Source organism: Pipistrellus hanaki (genome assembly GCF_964339955.1).
Source record: "Pipistrellus hanaki genome assembly, chromosome: 1".
NCBI classification, from domain to species: Eukaryota; Metazoa; Chordata; class Mammalia; order Chiroptera; family Vespertilionidae; genus Pipistrellus; species Pipistrellus hanaki.
The window spans coordinates 122,826,161-122,847,769 of record NC_140503.1 but is presented as its reverse complement, the minus strand read 5'-3'; the positions used below and the strand labels follow the sequence as shown (position 1 = coordinate 122,847,769).

Here is a 21,609-nt window from a genome sequence, read left to right as displayed (position 1 = left end):
TACAAAGTCAGTAAGTTTGTACTGTAAAGTCCTATTTAACCATCAACTAGCTTTAGTAAAAGGTAAGTCATATTTTTAACCTGACGATCATATTAGATATTTATCATGTATTTAGTATTATATACATAAAATATATATTTCATAAGTAAAAATATAGTGAGATTTAAAAAAAAATTTTTTTTTTTCTTTTACCTCCCCAGAAGTCAAATACTTGGGAATCTTGGCTACTTATCAAATAACTTAGAAAAAGAAAAATCCAAATGAACAAAAAGACCAGATGTTACCAGGGACATCAGTTAAAATCTCAGGTATCTAATACTTAAAAATGCCTTTTACTGAGCCTAATTATTCTTACTCTAGACATAATTCCAAAAAGATCAACTAAGCATAAAAAAAGATTAGAAATGGAAAATTAATTAGAGGAAGAAAAAGTAGTATATCTTAAGACAGTTTGTTGGCAGTAAGAAGTAACAGCTGACAGCAAAAGAAGAAAAAATATGAGCAAGAATAAACATATTACAGAGTTCTGGTGGGGTGGTGCTCAAAGAACATAGATATCTAGATGCCTTAGTATATGCATCTTAGCCTTTAAAAAGAATCCCACATGTTTCTATTGACTAGAGAGAGGAAGGAAGAAGGACAGAGAGGTAGAAACATAAATAAGAGACAGAAACATTGACTGGGTGCCTCCTGCACATCCCCTATTGGGTACTGAGCCCATAACCCAGGCATATGCCCTGACAGAAACTGAACCAGTGATCTCTTGGTTCATGGGTCAATGCTCAACCACTGAGCCACACTGGCCAGGCTATATCTTAGCATTTTGATTCTCCTTTTTCATGTAGTCATCTTTTACTGAATCAGAACTAATATTACTATACCAGTTGGATTACTTTCTTAGTTCCAATTATCAGTTTTATGAGCTGCCTTAGTCTCTTGGTAAGAACAAAAAGATCCTGCCTGCCTGGTGCAGCTGGTGGTTGACTTCGATCTAAGCACCAGAAAGTCGCTGGGCTGCTATCTGGTCTGGGCACTTGCCCAGATTGGGGGCTCGATCCCCAATAGGGGGCATGCAGGAGGAAGCAGATTGATGCTGATCTTTTTCTCTCATCGATGTTTTTATCTCTCTTCCTCTCCTCTCCTCTCCTCTCCTCTCCTCTCCTCTCCTCTCCTCTCCTCTCCTCTCCTCTCCCCTCCCCTCCCCTCCCCTCCCCTCCCCTCCCCTCCCCTCCCCTCCCCTCCCCTCCCCTCCCCTCCCCTCCCCTCCCCTCCCCTCCCCTCCCCTCCCCTCCCCTCTCTCTCTCTCTCTCTCTCTCTCTCTCTCTCTCCGTTTCTCTCTCTCTCAAAATAAATAAATAAATAACCAATAAAAATATATTAAAAGAAATAAGTCAAAAGATCCTATACTCTAATCAGAAATGCATCCTTTTTCAGGAAGGGTTCCTTCTATCAAGGGTTTTATATTTACTTATTAGCTTCAAATTTCTTGATGTAGTCTCCAAATTATCTTAGCTTGCATATCACACAAGACTCACTATACTAAAAATTCAAAATGCAAAGTAGACCAACAGCCCATGTTACCTGCTTAACATGATCAGCATAATGATTATTATCAAGAAAAGGGTAAGTCATCTTTAACATAATCCAAAGCAGAAAAGAATATATTTTATAAAGATGGCAGGTAAAAGTAAATTAATAATAATAAACTAAAATGGGAATGCATTCTTAATTGTCCTAAATGACCAATTTCCCAATTTTCTGAATGGGTAAAAATGATCTGGTAGTAGTTTTTAAATTATTGCATTTATCTAAATGAGAAACTTTCAAAAGAGATAAAAAAAAAAAAATAAGTTATTAATTTTACCAGGTAGATGCCGGGACCGGTTTGGCTCAATGGATAGAGCGTCGGCTTGGGGACTGAAGGGTCCCGGGTTCAATTCCGGTCAAGGGCATGCACCTTGGTTGCGGGCATATCCCCAGTAGGGGGTGTGCAAGAGGCAGCTGATCGATGACTCTCTCTCATCAATGTTTCTAACTCTCTATCTCTCTCCCTTCCTCTCTGTACAAAATCAATAAAATATATTTTTAAAAAAAATTTACCAGGTAGTTTTGTGGTGTATTAAAAAATCTAAACTACTCTATATTAAAACTCAATTCATTAACATATCATGTTAAGCAGATATGAGCCACCAAAGACTCCAAAATGACTGACACTGTTTAGTCACTACTTCTGAAATTATGTTTAGAATGATTAATGCTGAGAACCCTTAATAACTGTTGGCACCATAGGTAGGGCCAAAAAAACCCTCCAACATGTTAGTGAAAGGATTCCATAACTGAGCATCAATGAAGGAGGTTACCTAAGAGAGTAGGGGGGGAAAAAGAGACCTTACTGAGAAGAATGAATAATGCCTGGCAATGTGTAGATTCAAAAATTTTTGTTTTCATTAATAAGTATAATCACTAAGATTGAGGGGGGAATGGAAGGCTCTCCATGTGAACCTAAAGAAACAGTGGTTATGAAGCATAAAGAGCACTCAACACTTTTATATAAAATAAATATGGAACAAGGAAGAAACAATATGCACACATTTCTCCACAGTATACTTTGGACGTGGACTTTAAACAGTACATGGAAAGCAAATTACTAATGTATCATAAGTCTCCTTCAGAAAACCTGATATAAAGACTGGGAATATTCTTCACTTCTGGGGGGGTGGAAGCTCCCCTCCCAGTTTTCTTGGTCTACATTTGTTTTTTTTTTAAGTATTTGATCAAGATATGAATATAATAAATGTTTTCCTCTTTAGCTATACTATGAGAACAACAAAATGTAAGTACCAAGTCAAGCAACTGAGAACTAAGGCCAATTTTAGGGTATACAAGAGAGGACTATACTAAACAGGAGCTTGTGAGTCCTACCAAAGAGGGTTAACCATTACTCAGGTACAGCCCCTGGTTGACACATAGAAATGATGGTCCACAGTTACCAACTTTTCTAATTTTTAATTTTAAATGTTGACAGGAAATTTAAATTTAAAAAATACACATATGAATATGTTCCCACAAAAATTAGTACATGAATGCTCACAGAGGCATTATTCCTAATAGCTAAAAAATGGAAAGGAATCAAATGTCTATTAATTCAAAAATGGATTAACAAAATGTGGTTAAAAAAAAAAAAAAAGGACTGGCAATTCTTTATAGAGGGCAGTACCTACCTTATGACATGTCAATTTTATCTTGCCCAAGTAAGGAAAATGTCTATGTGGACAGATATCCTCCTTGGATCTACTGGCACTATAAGAATATGAGTTGTTAACACTGAGTGAAGGGTATCCATGATATATGTGAAATCTACTCTACTGTTTTTTGTAACTTTTCTATACATCTAAAATTTTTTCAAAATAGAAAGTTAAAAAAAAAAGAATATGACTACAAACAAACTAGGTACTTGACATTATAGTGTCCCACTGAAATAGTCATCTCAAAATGTGAAAGTAGGTGTTAGATTAGTTCAAAGATAAAAATATTTTATAGAATTATAAATTCATATTGCAATAATAAACATTTGATTTAATTTCCAATATATGTTATCTTTGAAAAAAAGTTTTTTTATTCTTTTCCCAAGATTAATAGTTGAAAGGAAACACTTCCACTCAAGATGTTATATTATACTTATTCTAATAACACTTTTGCAAAAGCATATTTTTAAAAAATATATATATTTTATTGATTTTTTTACAGAGAGGAAGGGAAAGAGATAGAGAGCTAGAAACGTCGATGAGAGAGAAACATCAACCAGCTGCCACTTGCACACCCCCTACCGGGGATGCGCCCACAACCAATGTACATGCCCTTGACCGGAATCGAACCCGGGACCTTTCAGTCCACAGACCGACGCTCTACCACTGACCCAAACCGGTTTCGGCAAAAGCATAATTATTTTTCAAGATAGAGCCAAGGTCAAGCAAAGTAAGAATAAGCTGAACAATTATTGAGGTAAAGCTGTTATTTAGAAACAAAATATGTTTAGGTGTCCGAATCAAAGAATAGCCTTAGCAAAGTTCTAACTTACTATGTCAAACATCTAGAAATATATGTGAGTCTATCAAGGCAATGTTCAAACTCAAAGCAAACCAAAGAAATTTACTGTTTTCTAAGTAGACTGACATATTTAAAATATTAGTAAGATGAAAATTACAGTTCAGCTTGAAACGTCCCTGTTAATAATTTACCTCTTACATTAAACTAGAGGCCCGGTGCATGAAATTCATCCATGGGTAGGGTCCCTAGGACTAGCTGGTGGTCAGGGCAGATATGGGGGGCGACTGGCAGGGAGATTGGGACCCCCACCTTGGCCTGGTTCTGCCAGCTCACCGCCCCCTCCACCCCCCACCATCTTCAGTCAGGGCGACCAGTAGGGTGATCAGGGCTGGCAGTGCCTCCACTACTGTCTGCTGCCAATGCGGTATCACCGACACCCGCCATGTTCCATGCCACTCCCTGGTGGTCTGCACACGTCTAACGCCCAGTCACTGGAACTCCCGCTCATAGGGGCAATTTGCATATTAGCCTTTTATTATAGAGGATACCTATTTGGGACTACAGAAAAGTTTTAGAAGAGCTCTCATAGAGTAAAGTTACTACCAAATTCCTAGGCACTTGGCTCATTCTAAAGGAGTTAGTTGTGGAGGGGAAAAAAGTCAGGCTAAGTCTACATAATTATGTGAATATCAGACTTAAAGTGGGTACTGTTTTGGTAGATTTCTTTTCCCTTCTAATGTTGGTAACAGTAGAAAAATATGAAGAAAATTTAGGTTGGAAACAACAGTACCTATAGCAAAAATTTCACATTTAGAAAAGGATCATGGCAATACATCATCTAGAGGTGGATATGAAACTTCAAACTTCAGTCATACAGGAAAAGGTTATAGAAAGCATTTTTTAAATACACAATTAGCTTGTCAATACATGTTAAAATCAAACAATTCAAACAAGTAGCTTTCCAACCCTGACACATGACTTAAAAATACATTCTTCCAAAAATTTTCGAACTCAATTAAACTGATTATTACTTTTAAAATTCCTATTCCACATATACTATCGATATTAGAAGGAAAACTTATTTATTATCATGGTATCTGCCATAAACCAGGCCGTCTCACTTGGGCAAGGTACTTAACCTCTCTATCATCAATCTATAAAAACGGAGATAATGGTACCTATGCTCATAAAAATATTGAGAATTAGCTGAGTGGGTATATGTAAAAGGCTTAACAGAATGCTTAGCACATGATAAACTAATTTTAGTTATTTAAAAAATTGTTTTCATAAGTTATTATGCTTTCTATCTTTGCCATTAACTTTGTTAGAGAATATAATCTACCAATTGTATTCTAATTAACATGGCTATACTTCAAAGACTGAAACATACCTATCTAAGAAAAATCAGCAGTATAAATATCTCATTATGCAATATCATCTTAAATTTATATATATGGATGGGCAAAAGTAGAATTACAGTTGTATGTGAAAGTTTATTCTTATATTAATATTTATTTTTGTATTATTTATTATTACTATCTTTTGCTCACACCTATATAATAGCATAGCAATACTACAAATACAATGTAAGGACACAAATATTTAATTATAATTTATGTATTTCTTCAATTTGCAAACACATTTTGACTAGAAAAGCTTCCAGGAAAAACCGGGAACACTGGAAAGCTTCATATATTCAATTCAAACTGCACTACAAAACGCATTCTGGTAACAGCCCCCATTTCTATGTCAGCTCTACCACTAAGGCTTTAATACTGAGCGTATGATGAGAGATGAAACCAAGTGTGAACAACTTTCAGGTCCAATGAGTAGGCTGACTGCTAAAGCTGTCAGGTTCAATTGCATTATTCCACATTATTCAATGCCCCAAACTGCTCCTTAATTGTTAGGAGCTTAACGTATTCAAAACCACCGTTTAGGCTAATGCTAAAATGCCCTACAATTGAATTTCTAATAAAGTAGTGGGAGGGATCAAACTATAGTTAAATCCCCCCTGAACTCATGAGTGAACAACAGGACTATATGGAATAGTCAACCAATTCTAAGGTTTCCTAATTGGTTAATATCTAATTAATATATCTCTTATCTTCTGGGAGAAAATTAAGTCCCTAGTACTACAGTGGTTACTGAAATAATCTAAGAACTGAAAAGACCTTAGTCAACAGCTGAACCTAAAATGGGTAAAACTGCCTGGCCAGCGTGGCTCGGTGGTAGAGCATCGACCCATGAATGAACCAGATCACCGGTTGATTCCTGGACAGTTCACATGCCCAGATTGTGGGGTCAATCCCCAGTACAGGACGTGCAGGAGGCAGCCAACCAATGATTTTTTCTCATCACTGATGTTTCTATCTCTCCCTTCCTTTCTCTGAAATCAATTAAATAACATTAAAAAAATAAAATGTGAAAAATTCATATTTCTGTGTTAACATGAAATTATGAGTTTTAAAAGAAAAAATGTAATACTATTTTTAACAAAGGAGGTGCTTCTGTAACAGTTGAAATTAATTATGTCCTACAACATCAGTGTAATAACCATTAATTCTAAAGTACATTACAGTGTGCAAAGTACTTATTTTCATTTGAAGTTTCTAACATACATGTATGACAGGTAGAACAGGTATTAAAAGTTTTTATTTTATTTATGAAAAAAAATGATGCCCACAAATTTAAAAGAGCTGCCCATAGTTACACTAGTGAGTAGTAAAACTCCTGGAACTCAAGTTTTCTGACTCAAATTTCTGCTAGTTTGCACTGTGTGACACAAAGGGAAACAGTAAAATTCCTAACAATGTTTTTCAAAGTGATACCTCTTTTTTAAAAAAATATATATTTTATTGATTTTTTACAGAGAGGAAGAGAGAGGGATAGAGAGCTAGAAACATTGATGAAAGAGAATCATCGATCAGCTGCCTCCTGCACACTTCCCACTAGGGACATGCCTGCATCCAAGGTAGAAGCCCTTGACCAGAATCGAACCCGGGACCTTTCAGTCCGCAGGCCGTGCTCTATCCACTGAGCCAAACCGGTTTCGGCCAAAGTGATATCTCTTAACATATTAGTAGAGACCCATTTGGGGAATTAATTTTTATGTTACAGATTGGTAAACCAGAGAGCAGGCTCAACAGTCAAGATTGCCTTGCTTCCAAACTTAAAGTTTCATCACTTACTGGACATGTGACCTAGTGTAGTTACTTTGACCTTTCCATCATTCAAGTGACCCTAATGAGCACTGATAAAAACTTATTTTGCTCAAAATGTTAACTTTCTTTAAATTATAATCAACCCTAAAATTACTAGAGACCTGGTGCATGGATCCATGCACTGGTGGGGTCCCTCGGCCTGGCCTGTGGGGATTGGGCTGAAACCAGCTCTCCGACATCCCTAAGGGGTCCTGGATTGAGGGACCCCTTAGGGGATGTCGGTTCTCAGGTGACGTATCCCAGAATTAGGCTCTTAGAGGGCAGTTCTCAGGTGACAGGTGACGTATCCCGGAATTAGGCTCCCTTCTCTCTGGTTCTGGGGGTGTCACCTGAGAACTACAGCTGCCATGTCACCACAGCTCGGTAGCTCCTGTGTTGAGTGTCTGCCCCCTGGTGGTCAGTGTGCATTATAGCTACCAGTGGGACAGGTGAACAGTCAGTCACTTAGGCTTTTATATATATATAGACTAGAGGCCTGGTGCACGAAATTCAGCCCAACCTGCACCCTCTCCAATCTGGAACCACTTGAGGGATGTTTAACAGGCAGTTTAACAGGCAGTCAGACATCCCTTTCACAATCCAGGACTGCTGGATCCCAAGTGCTCACCTGCCTGCCTGATTGCCCCTAACCACTTCTGCCTGCCAGCCTGATCACCCCCTAACCACTCCTTTGCCAGCCTGATTGATGCCTAACTGTTCCCCTGCTGGCCCGATAGTCCCCAACTGCCCTCCACTGTTGGCCCGGTCAACCCCAAAAGCTCTCCCCTGCATATTTCCTCTTTATTAGATAGGGTTTTTTTCTTTAACATATTGGACAGTGTACTTGCCGTGGTCTTAACAAACCAGTAAAAATGTAAACCCAAACTAAAAGTGTCATAAAATAAACTCCTTAAACAGGAATTTCATGAGACTTTGGAAAGGTGATATCATATGGTTGTTTCTTCCTTTTTTCCTTCTCTTTCTTTTCCTTGATGTTCCATCTTTTATCCTTTCTTTCTTTTATCCTTTTATTCCTTTCCAGTAAGTGATGAATCACTTTGCTGATTTGAGGGGGCAAGGGAAATTCCAAGGCTATAGGTGTGTGTGTGGGATCAGTCCATGGGGGTGCAGGCCCTTTGGAGGCAGACACCCCAGGCTGCCCCAGGGAAGAGAGAGCTCTTGGGGGCACAGCTGCCTCCCAGGCCTACACCCCCGGCTGTGGATGGGAGCTGATCGCTGCGGGGGGAGGAAGGGAGTCGGCAGTTGCGGGCGCCTCCCAGACCCTCAGCCCAGGCCGAGGCTAGGAACGGATTGTGTCTGGCAGTTGGGGGGTGGAGGGATGCAGCCACTGGGAGCGGATTGTGAAGGGGGTGCACACTGCCTCCCAGGCCTATGGCCCAGGTTGCAGCTGGGATCTGATCGCGCCAGGGTGTGCACCACCTCCCAGGCCTAAGGCCCAGGTCACGGCTGGGAGAAGATCTCACGGGGAGTAGGGAGGGAGGACACGCGCTGCCTTACAGGCTGACAGCCCAGGTCAGGGGCTGGGAGCAGATCGCGCTGGGGGTGCGCGCTGCCTCCCAGGTCTATTTCCCAGGTTACAGCTGGGAACAGATGGTGCCCGGGGGTGTGGGGGGGTGTACGCGTCTGCCTCCAGGCCACTGCCCAGGTTGCGGCTGGGAGCTGATCTCGCCAGGGGTGCAGAGGCACCCCCCAGGCCAATAGCCAGGGCCTCATGCTTCCTGCTCTCAGCGGCAGCTCTCCCTGGGCCTGAGAGGGCTGGGTGCTACCATCTTGTGTTTATGGATACCGCAATTTGGTTGCAGAGTGATGGCTAACTTGCATATTACTTTTATTAGATAGGATTTATTGAAACTTTCATTCTGATCAATCAAATCAGGTGAATTGTTGGGAAAGTGAACCATTTTCTTAAACAGAATAAAAGTATCATAATATTAGACACATCACTTGAAAGAAAATTAAGGACTACATCTAAGACAATTCCCTAAAACACACACAGATACACACACACACACACACACACACACACACGTAACATGCACATGCCAAAGTTATGCTATTAGAAAACAAAATATTCATAATTGAAGTTAAAGTCTCAGAAATCTACAAAACATTAGCCACTATACTGTACCTTCAAAATACTTAAATATTTTAATTTACTAAATATCACATAAACCTTGGAAGTTTCTTTAAATTATTAAGTCTATATCCTTTTTATAACAGCAACACAGAGTGAACAATGAACCATGATTAACTGCATGAAGACTGTATCCAAAAGCAAAACCTAGAATGCAGAATATATTAGAATACAATTTTTTTCATTACATTCAGCCTTAAATTCTTCTATTAAAGAAATCACCTTTCAAATAAATGCACTTGAATTCTCCCAAAGATAGAACAGAATGAATTAGAACTAGGAAACAGAGGGGAATATGAAAGGCAAGATGGAAAATTAATGGCAGACCTACAGAAACCAATTTATACCTATACTCATGATACAACACGAGCATAGCATATCATTAAGAAAATCACATGAACAGTAGTTCTATCTTCCAATAATGTAAAAAAACCCAAAAAACCTACAATTTAACTATATTGCTGATTACTATGAAAGAACAATTATTCTAAAAACAAGTATATCGAATAAAACATAATGATTTAACACTGAAGAAAAAAAAGGTGAATTATCCAATATATTAACCAGTGAACTGCCACCCATCCAAAAAGGAAACCAACCCTACATCTTGTTTTTTATTCTATAGATGCTTATGGTGTAAAAGGGCTATAAGAGGTTTTTGAATCATAGTGCTAAGCATCAGACACCCTTTCCTCTCCCCTACTCTTAAAATGCAAAAACATCTCATTTTGTTCCCATTAAAGGCAAAAAATCTATTCCCAGTTTTAATTTTTGTTAGCTTCCTGATCTTACCTCCCCGACCACTTTGTAGAAAACAATTTTTAAAATAGCAATTAATCTAAACAAAAGGCCTATCTAAAAAAACCAAGGCCAGAAAGATTAAGAATGACCTCTGGATTTTTCCTGCCGACACCAACCCAGTCACTAAAAATTACAACTTTCATTAAGTTTTTTGAGGAAAGGAGAGAGGCAAAACATTATTCAAATTTAACATTTCTATTATCTGATTTGTATGTCATGGTTTTCTTAATAACTGTAACAAGACTTCAATAATTAATTTTAAATATTATTTTAATTTACCTTATAAGCACTGCTCTCTTAACTTTAAATCATCTACCTATTTTTAAAAAAACCTATGTAAAAGGCTAGGATCTGACTATCTAAATACAATGACTTATATGATTTGAAAACAAAGAGGGCCTATATGAGAATTAAACCAGAAATAAACTTTTGCCATTTTGAAAAGATTCAATTACCAAGTACATCACAATTTTTAAGAGTTCTATCTAAACATTCTATTTATTCTAAACATTTTTGTATCCTTTCCCTTGCATACCACCTAGAAAATTCACATTTTGCACATTCAATACCAATAGTCTTGTCTCAGGCAGCTAAATTGAAGTAGTTCCACTCTCAGTTCAATTGAGAGGTCAACCTGCCTCAGTTGCCTGGAGACTGATGGTTGCTACAGCAGCACCAGATAAGCCAGGCTAAAAAAGCTGCAACTTAAAGGCAGAAAGCTTTACTGCTGGACTGAAACATAGATACAGTTGTCTCAGCATGTAGCTAGCATTTGAGTCTAACTGGCTGATCACATTTATAAAAGACCCATCTTATTGCAACATGGAAAGAGTATAAACACTAAAGATTTTAATTGGACTGAATCCTGGATTACTTGCAATTGTGATTTCTTTGTTCTTTAGTTGTGTCATATGTTAAGTGGAATTTTCCCTCAAGCTATAAATTTCTCTTTACCACCATTTCCCCCATTGATTTTCCTAATGCCAATTCCTAAAACCACAAACATAATGAATAAGAAGAAATGAGATTTTTGCTTAAATCAACCTGGAATTAACCAGAGAGTAATTAAAACAGACTTTATAAAGAAAGAAAAATGCACAGTGAAAATGTTCCTATGAGACTTTATCCAAGAATATAAAGCTATCAAGAACATATGGCTATACTCAATTCAAATTAAAAGAGATAAAAATAAAAACATAAAGATATTTATCTTTTTACCCTATCTCCAAATCCCTACAAAGGGATTATGGCAACTTCACTAAGGCTAGTGAAATACCCTAAAGAACAACTCTCCTAAACCAGTCAAACTCCACTTATTCAGGTAAAGAGGCTTACCAAATAGTTAACTTTCATTTTCAAAGATAATACCACTAATCATGCCATTGATTTTCTGTGACCAACTGTCTGTTGTTTATTCTAATATGTAACCTAATTATAATGGTGATTGTTTATACTGCACTATTATATACTTTAAAAATTACAATGCTATGCTTTGATGTACAGCCTACAGAAAATACTAGGAAAGTATCTACATTCTAAAGGCCCATACAATGGAAATTATGAAGACATACATAAAGCATAAGTTTACAACAAGTTACAAACAACTATTTAGTTTTTTGTAATTAGACATTTACCACTGTTAATAATCTTCTCAAAGTGTTAACACACTTACTTCTAGAGCTTTGTATAAAGTAAAAGTAAAAAAATAAAGAATTTCAAATAAATAAATATTTTATATACTTTAAGAATTTTAATATATTGCCTTTAGGGAAATGTGGGGGTAGGAATGGGCTGGAGAAGGGGTGTGTGTGTACATAGCTTTGCCCATTTGCTATCCTTTTTATTCAAGATCATGATTTTTCTGATTTGACTCTTGCTTTTAAAGCATTCCCATAGATTAACTAGATCACCTATCAAATTACAGATAAAAAGTGGAGGAAAAGCATAAATAAAAAACCAACAGCATAGTCACCATTATTTACAATATTTATGAACATTCCTCCTCTGCCACTAGGAGGAAGGAAAGTCTTTAGTACTTAAAGGGATCTTTCACTCTTTATTCTATATTCACTTTTTATCCTACACTAGAGGTCCATTGCACGATATTCGTGCAGCAACCTGGATGGAATTGGAGAACATCATGCTGAGTGAAATAAGCCAATCAATGAAAGAGAAACACCACATGACCTCACTTATTTGTGGATGATAAAGAACATTATAAACTGATGAACCAAGAGACAGATATAGAGACAGTAAAGCAACAGGCAGACTGTCAAATTACAGCAGGGAGGGTAGGGAGATCTGGGGGAGATAATAGATCAACCGAAGGACTTGTGTACATGCATATAAGTACAACCAATGGACACAAAACTCTGGGGAGGGAGGGTATGTATGGAAGGGAGGGAGGGGGGCAAAAAAAAAAATCAATAAAATGTATTTAAAAAAAAAAGAAAAAAAAAAAGAAAAAAAAAAAAGAATACGACCCTGGCTTTACTCCCAGCCGCCCGGGAGCCAGCACGTCCCGCTCCCCGGCTCCCCGGCTGCCTGCACGTCCTCGCTTCTGTCTGAAGCACCACTCCAGTAGCTCTCTCCACCCTCACTTCCCCTCATAGCAGGCTTCACTCCATTCTGTGCCTGTATATGCAAATTAACCGCCATCTTTGTTGGGCTAATTTGCATACTCCTCTTTTATTAGGTAAGATTCTCCTACATTGGTTTTTAAAAACTTAGCAGATATTCAGACATTATTTGTGTGGGTTTTAAAATTGTAAGTTTAATTCCACAAGTCCAAAATTGGTCCATAGTTCTTTTAAAAAGTCCAACTTTCTAAAAGAAATAATAACACCACCCCACAAATTACCATTTTACATCATTAAAAAAAATTTAGAAACTCAGAAAATAAGCAGTTGGCACCAACATTTGTCTCATGCGTATCATGTAAAAAATGTCTATGATTTCCACTAACATGTCAATACAAATTCCTATAGGAAACCCTATCTCATTTCTTTCTCCTCCAATCAAACTCACTTTCAAAACTGATAACCCATCTTCGTGTTATTTTATAATGTACCTGAGTTGTAGCAACTGTAGGGGTTGCAGATGACGCCACTGATGGGGACAGAGCTCCCACTTGTTGCAAATGCCCAGAAGACTGCTGAGGTAAATGAGAACTGGAGACAGGAGTACTAGATCCTGAGCCAGATACTAGATTTGGAAATGATACTGCTACATCATTGCTGTTATAAATACCTGAAAGAAAAGAAATATTTTACAACTTAGCGGTGAAATCTGTCACAGACACACATTAATCAATAAGTTAGAATACCCACATTTCCTCCTGATCCCTCCTCCAATGACAAATTTTATTGGTGGTACGGTAAAAAAACAAAAACAAAAGGTACCAGAAACTAAATATTGATTTTTTAAAAAAACATTTAAAATATATATATATATATATATATATATATATATACACACACACACACACACACACACACACACACACACACACACACACTTTAAAATATATATAATGGCTTTGGCAATAGACAGGGATCACATCAGGAATTGCTTTGTAAAAGAGCAATGAAATGTTTTTAAGTAGAAGAACAAAGCAATTAGAGTTGCATAAAAAGCACTTGGTCTGCCTTTAAAATGCAGATACTAAAGCCCCAGAACTCATGATTGAGAGGAGATGAAATGGGAAAAGACTTTGTTTTAAAAAGGTCACCTATGCTAAAATGTAGAAAATAAAATGGAGGAGGACTAGACTTGAGATTCAACGACCAAAAGAGAGCTAATGACATTGTGGTGCACAGCTGTGAGGATAAACAACAGGTGGATTCTAGGGATATTTAAAAGGTAGAATAGATAGGGCTTTGACTGAGTAAAGGGGGTGCAGAGGTGGGGTGGGGGGACAGAGGATTAGGGAATAATCATGACAATGGACTACTGGGTAGTGGTAACAGTCTCTTCAAGGAGCAAAAAACACAGTGGTACCATGGTAAAGGTTAGAAAGGAAGGGGAAATGAGAGTGGAAGCAAGTTATTCTCAAAAAGTGGATGGGAAGAGGAGAAAAAGAAGAAAAAAATATATTAAAGAGAAAACACGGAGCTATGCGCAGGGGGGGAGGGGTGTTTTCTGCTGTGTTTTTTGTTTTTTTTAAGATGAGAGATCATGGCTCTGGTTGGGTAGTTCACTTGGTTAGAGCATTGTCCCGAAAGGTCAGGTTGTGGGTTCAATCCTGACCAAGATACATACAAAGAATCAACAAATGAATGCATAAATAAATGGAACAACAAATTGATTTTTCTCTCTCTCTTAAAAAAAAAAAGAAAAAAAGAAAAAAGATGGGAGATTATGGTCATGTGCTGATAATAAAGAGCCTACAGTGAAATAGGGGATCTTTGCAGATAAAAGTAAGAGATGGAATTATCTATAAATCAGTGGGGTTCTCAACTAGGGGTGACTTTGCTCTACAGAAAACATCTGACAATGCTTGGAGACACTGTTGGCTGTCAAAGCCAGGGAATGCTACTGGTATCTAAGATGGAGAGGAAATGGATGTTGCTAAACATCTTAGAATGCCCAGGACAACTCTTCCCAACTAAGAATTATCTGGTCCACAGTGTCAATAGTGTGGAAATTGAGGAATCCTGTTATAAATTTTTGGGAGTGTGGAAGAAATAAAGTCCTAAGAACTTGACACTATAACAAGAGGAAAGCGGGGGGGGGGGGAATGAACATTAAGTGGACTACAGATAAAAAAAAATTTGAGAAAGTATAGCCCTTGAAGGCAACAATAGTTATTATATCAATATACAATTTACTTTGTTCCAAAGAACATATTATTGATTCATAATAAATAAAAGCACCTACACTCTTTAAAGAAGGGGAATGAAAGAATTGGGACATTATAAAGTCTTTACAACTATAATTGAAGTTCCTATGATATCTACAATTTCTCCAGAAAAAATAATACCCATAATTTATTCGTTCAACAAATGTATCTATTACGCAAACATCTGAGAACCCGCTGTTTGCCAAACATTATTCTAAGCCCTGGAGATACAAAGCTATTCAAGACATATGGTCTTCCCCTTCAAGAAGTTTAATGAAGGGAGGGGGCTTAAAAGGGGAGGAGAGACAATTTCCTAAGACTGTGAAGGTGATAGGAACACCCTCAGGGGGCTATGAGTGCATATAAAAGGGGAATCTAACCCAGACTTAGGCAGAGAGAGTGGGGTGGAGGTGGGAGGTCAAAAAAACTCACTGGAAAAAGCTAATTTCCAAAGGAGCTATATATAGAACAGAGGCAGAGGATGGTGTGAAGAAACACACTTCAGAGAGCAGGGTAAATTCTAGCAACTTATAAGGACCATCTATATAAGCGAAGCAAGAAATGAGGAGAAAAAAAGCAGGAAACAGATTAAGAAGAACATTACAAGTTAAAATATAAAAAGTTAAAATTTTAGAGACAATAGGAAACTACTGAAGATTGTAAACAGAAGCTTGATGTGATCAAATTGCTGTATAAGGAAAACATCAATCATTGGCACACACAACGAATAGACTGGGAATGATATTTAAATAAACACCGAAAAAGCTATTAAGGATTGCTACAATAATACTGATGAGCAAAAAAAAAAAAGAAACTAAACTAAGGTAACAGCACTAATGAGATATTACAAAGGCAAGATTCAGAGGACTGGTAACTAATTAGACCTGAAGAAGAAGAAAAAGGGAAGACTCAGGAATGACTCTGAAGCACCAGTAAAGTAGGCATGAGAGTGGTTATACTAGCAGCTGAAGCAGGAGCAACAATTGAGAATATCCAGCATTTGGTTACTGTATGTAGACAGGTCACTAAGATAATAGCCCAATGAGGTAAATATCACTTCCATTTTACATATGAGCAAACAGTAAAGAAATAACTTGTGGTGTTTGAGCTGCAGCTGAAGGAGAAAGTCTCTATACCATGACTCATACAAAGCAAATTGTCTGCAAACTGACCAGTGGTAAAACACAAGGAAGCAACTGACTATAAAAGCTGCTCCCAAGGTAACATGAGGGGTAAAGAAACCTCATGTTACAGGCCTGGTACAGTGGCACTCCGTAAAATTAAATGTTATCAGAAGTCCATTGAATTTCTGATTTGCAAACTTCCCTCCCAGCATCTGGTGCAAGAAATTGCTCAAGATTTCAAAGCAGATCTGTGCTTCCAGGTGCAGCCACTGGTGCTTTGTAGGAGGTAAGTAAAGCCTGCCTCGTTAGCCTTTTTGAATACAACAGTTATGCCAAAAGACATCCAACTAGCATTCCACATATGTAGAGAACGGGCTTAAGAATCCACTATGATGGGAAGCATTTCATTCTTTAAAAAAAAAAAAAAAATCATCCTTATTGGTTTCACTCAGTGGATAGAAAGAGCATCAGCCTGCAGACTGAAGGGTCCCGGATTTGGTCAGGGCGCATGTGGGAGGCAACTAATATCTCTCTCTCTCTCTCTCTCTCTCTCTCTGTACCCCTCCCCCTTCCACTCTAAAAATCAATGGCAATATATCTTTGGGTGAGGATTAAAAAAATAATAATTAAAAATTTTCTTCTTCCTATTATTGGTAGTTATAAACGTTAGGTATTTTTTCCCCATAGGATCAAAAGGTAGCTAAGTTTATGATTGCAAGTGGATAATGGAGGTTAGAAATCAGGATAATGGAGGTTAGAAATTGGCAGTTTTTTCATTTTCATTTGTGTGTGAATTTTAAAAACATAAATGTGGTCACTTATAAAGTATTAATGCAAGTCAAAATGTTTCTGTGAACAAATTTCAGCAGTTCAACTTTAGAATATATATAAAGGCTAATATGCTAACTGTCTGACCAGTTGCTATGACACACACTAACCACCAGAGGGCAGACACTCAACACAAGAGCTGCTGTGACACACAGAGAAATGGCACCATGGCCCTAGCACCCACATCACATTGACAGCCCACCAAATCACAGCTGATGCTTCTCAGACCCCAAGGTGCACAGCCCAGCCCAGCCAGGAAACAGTCGCTGTGGGTCCTGGGTAAGGATGTCACACAGCAACGCCTGGCTTCCTCTCCTCGCAGTTTTTCAGCACAGGAACACCCAGGTGGAAACATTTCACACTTAAACCAAAGTCTGTGAAGCGTTTTACTGTGCCTCATCTCATTTGATCCTCACAGAAGTCCTGGAGTAGGTAGATAGAAGACTCAGTGGAATCCTATTTTCTTTTCATTAGCCAGAAAACTGAGATTTAGAAAACTTAGAAACTTGACCCGACTGAAAAGAAGTAAGAAATGGTGGACCTTGAAAATGACTTCAGGTTTTCTCACTGCACAGAATATAATCAAACACAGCTACAGTTAAATATTGTAACCTTTGTTCTCCCCGTGTGATCTACAATAATATTCTGCTTGGTGTTGATATTTACTGCTGTGTTGCTGATAATTACCTGAAAGAGAAGTTGGGATGCTTCACTGGGCTGGAAAAAGTTTAGCTACATCAGAAAGCAGCTCTAATTAAGCAAGCTTATTCTATCCTATCTAACAAAGAGGGAATATGCTAATTGACCCTCATGTTGTCACAAAAGATGGTGATGCCCACAGCCAATAAGGAGGGAATATGCTAATTGACTGCCCCACCCTCAAAGATGGCAGAGCCCACAGCCACAAGTTGGTGACTCCCAGTCCCCTCAGCCCTGCTGGGGTGGCAGGTACCTGGCTGCTCCACGCCCCTGCCTCCAGAGTTCCCCAGGCCCCTCAGCCCCCTAGATGCCCAGGGCTGGCCCAAGGTGCAGGAAAGCCTTAGATGGTGGCTGCCCAGCCTCCCATAGATGGCCTGAGGTGCAGGCAAGCCTCGGATGGTGGCTGCCAAGCCGCCCAATGAGGCTTGCGCTGCCAGCAGTGGCAGCAGCAGAGGTGTGATGCGGCATCACCTTCCCCTGATTGTCGAATCACCTCCCACCCCTGAGGGTTCTTGGACTGTGACAGGGAGCAGGTGGGCTGAGGGAACCCTTTCCAGTGCATGAATTTTCATGCACTGGGCCTCTAGTATCTACAAAAGGCTAAGTTGACTCACGCATGCCCTATACATATAAAGCTATCACTGGCACCAGTTGCACATGTGTGTTTCAATCTGTCACTGTCAATCATGAATTTGGATGGCACTTCTATTATAGAGAAAGGGCAAATAGCAATATTAAAATATTTCTTCTAATTAATTTCATTTCAATGTGCACAAATTCATGCACCAGGCCACTAATTATAAATAAACCTGTTAAAATTTCCTGGACAATGGCAGCATTTGATAAAACACACATACACACAAAACAGCAACAATAAAAAAAAAGTACATTTCTTATTGATGGCAACTAAATGATGTTTTTAGCATTAAAAAAAATATCCTCACCAAAAGATATGTTTTTGTTGATTTTTAGGGAGAGGAATGGAGAAACATTGGTGTGAGAGAGAAACATTGATAGGTTGCCTCCCTTTTGCATCCTGACCAGGGATCAAACCCGCAACCTTTTAGTATATGAACAATGCTCCAATCTGAACCACCTGGTCAAGGCTGATGTTTGTCTTTTTTTCATCCAGTAGATGCCTCTACTCACTATATTTTCTGTGTTGTCCTACATACAAATACATGTTTTTAATGTTGTCTGTCTTCTGTGCTGTTACTGTAAGTTTGATATTAAATACATTAAACTATTAAAAAAAGAAATAAAGTAACTTGCTTAATGACCTACTAAGTGGTGGAATCCGTATCCGAACTCAGAGCTGTCTAATTCTATTAACTGAAACCAGTTACTAGTACAAGTTTAAGATTCAGATTGATCATTGTGGTCTTTGAGGTGTTTGTGAACACAGAACTCTTGGATAATCTAGAAGTTGAGCCTAAAACTTGGCAGAAAAATCAGGTCTGGAGATACAAATCTAGGAGTTAGAAGCATAGTAAAGTTACAATAAGTAAACATGAAAACTCAATATTAAGTTTTCTACTGCTGTGCACAGTGTTGACAATTTTAACTAGTTCATGTTTGGAAACATGGAAATTTCACATTAAGAACTAAAGATTTCTAATTTCTCCTGAAAAACTGAAACTCTATCAACACTGAATACTATATATTGAAATAATAACAATCTGCTAAAACTTTGGAAAGACAAAGATTATTTAATCCACCCAAGCGCGTCATTCCTAAATCTTCACCTCTTCTTTATTCATTATAGATTCTTTTTTTTCCTTTTATCCTCACCCAGGGATATTTTTTTCAATTGATTTTCAGATAGAGTGTGGAAGGGAGGGAGGAAGGTAGAGAGAGAGGGAGTGGGATAGAGAGAAACATCAATATGAGAGAGACACTTTGATTAGTTATCTCTTGCACAAGCCCAACCCATGACCAGCGCCAGGGATCAAACCTGCACCCCAGGGACATGCCTCTGATAGGAAATAGAACCCATGACCATTCAGTACCTGAACTGATGCTCTAACCACCGAAAACACTGACCAGGGCCATTATTGATTCTTTTATCCATCAGTGTCCCATCATTCCTTATTCTTCACCTCTTCTTCATTCATTTATGTTACTTACCTATCTGGGCCCAATAAGTATTTGATTTACAACTCCTGATATGAAAGTAGGTCAAAGCCAATGAATAGAAAAATGAGACCACCCAGGGAAAGTTTTTAGCATGATCAAGATAAAAGGACAAAAGACAGAAATCTAGGGAATATTACAATTTAAAGTGTTGACATAAATAAATACATATACATATACATACATACAAATAAAAGATAACACAGAACAAAATTAAAACATGAAGAGAAAATCTTACTAACCACTTAAAGAATTTCAAATGAAAGATCAAATGATCCTATTGGTCATTTAAGGGAAGGCCAGAAAAAGGAGTCATTAAATGTGACAATAAATCGTAGCAAGATAACTCTTATAGTATTGGCTGTGAAGAACAGAAAAGTGCCTTCCTGGTGTGGCTCAGTGGTTGAGCATCGACCTATGAACCAGGAGGTCGCAGTTCGATTCCTAGTTAGGACACATTCCCAGGTTGTGGGCTCAATTCCCAGAGTGACGCATACAAGAGGAAGCTGATTAATGATTCTCTCTCATCATTGATGTTTCTATCTCTCCCTCTCCTTTTTTCTCTGAAATCAATAAAAATATATATATTTAAAAAATAACAGAAAAGAAATAGCATGTAAATGAAGCAAATATCTTCAAATATAAATCTTATATTCCAAAGGACAGGCACACAATTGAGTAAAAATATTCTTAGTTTTTTACTAAAATATTTTTAGTTCGTTTACCAAAATATTTATTGAAGTTCTTATTAAAAAGGCACCGAGGATCACAAAGAACGAAAGCAAATCTTACCTTTAAATAACTTATAATCTCATAACATAGCTAATAATAAGTAATGATATGGGAGAGAAATGCTAGGTACAATGAGGACATATGCCATGAAAAATTATTTAAATTTATTTATTTATTTATTTATTTAAAAATATATTTTATTGATTTTGTACAGAGAGGAAGGGAGAGAGATAGAGAGTTAGAAACATCGATGAGAGAGTCATCGATCAGCCGCCTCTTGCACACCCACTACTGGGGATATGCCCACAACCAAGGTACATGCCCTTGACCGGAATCGAACCCGGGACCTTTCAGTCCCCAAGCTGACGCTCTATCCATTGAGCCAAACGGGTTTCGGCTAAATTTAGAGGAAGAAACTGATGTGGAAAAGTCTCAGGGAGAAGTATTTATGAACTCTGCTCTTTAAAATTCACTAATTATCTGAGAGATGCAAATCAAAACAACAATACGGTACCGTCTCACACCTGTCAGAATGGCCAACATCAACAAATCAACAAAGGACAAGTGTTGGCGAGGTTGCAGAGAAAAAGGAACCCTTATGCACTGCTGGTGGGAATGCAGACTGGTGCAACCACTGTGGAGAACAGTATGGAGCTTCCTCAAAAAACTGAAAATGGAAATCCCATTCGACCCAGTAATCCCACTCCCAGGAATATATCCCAAGAAACCAGAAACACCAATCAGAAAGGAAATATGCACCCCTATGTTCATAGCAGCACAATTTACAATAGTTACGATTTGGAAACAGACTAGGTGCCCATCAGCAGATGATTGGATCAAAAAACCATGGTACATCTACACAATGGAATACTATGCTGCCATAAAAAGAAGGAATTTTTATCATTTGCAGCAACCTGGATGGAGAACATCATGCTGAGTGAAATAAGCCAGTCAATGAAAGAGAAACACAACATGACCTCACTCATTTATGGATAATAAAGAACATTATAAACTGATGAACCAAAAGATAGATATAGACAGTAAAGC

At 38.1% G+C, this 21,609-nt stretch overlaps 1 protein-coding gene across 16 annotated transcripts in view; it reads right to left on the bottom strand.

The window, feature by feature from the left end:
• The window catches only part of MLLT10 (MLLT10 histone lysine methyltransferase DOT1L cofactor), a 230,037-nt gene that overhangs the window by 27,332 nt on the left and 181,096 nt on the right, over nucleotides 1-21,609 (bottom strand). For all 16 annotated transcript variants that reach the window (XM_084868008.1, XM_084867998.1, XM_084867999.1 and 13 more), the window contains one exon: nucleotides 13,277-13,455. In XM_084868008.1, coding sequence (XP_084724134.1) covers nucleotides 13,277-13,455 — 179 coding nt within the window. The remainder of the gene's footprint in view (nucleotides 1-13,276; nucleotides 13,456-21,609) is intronic.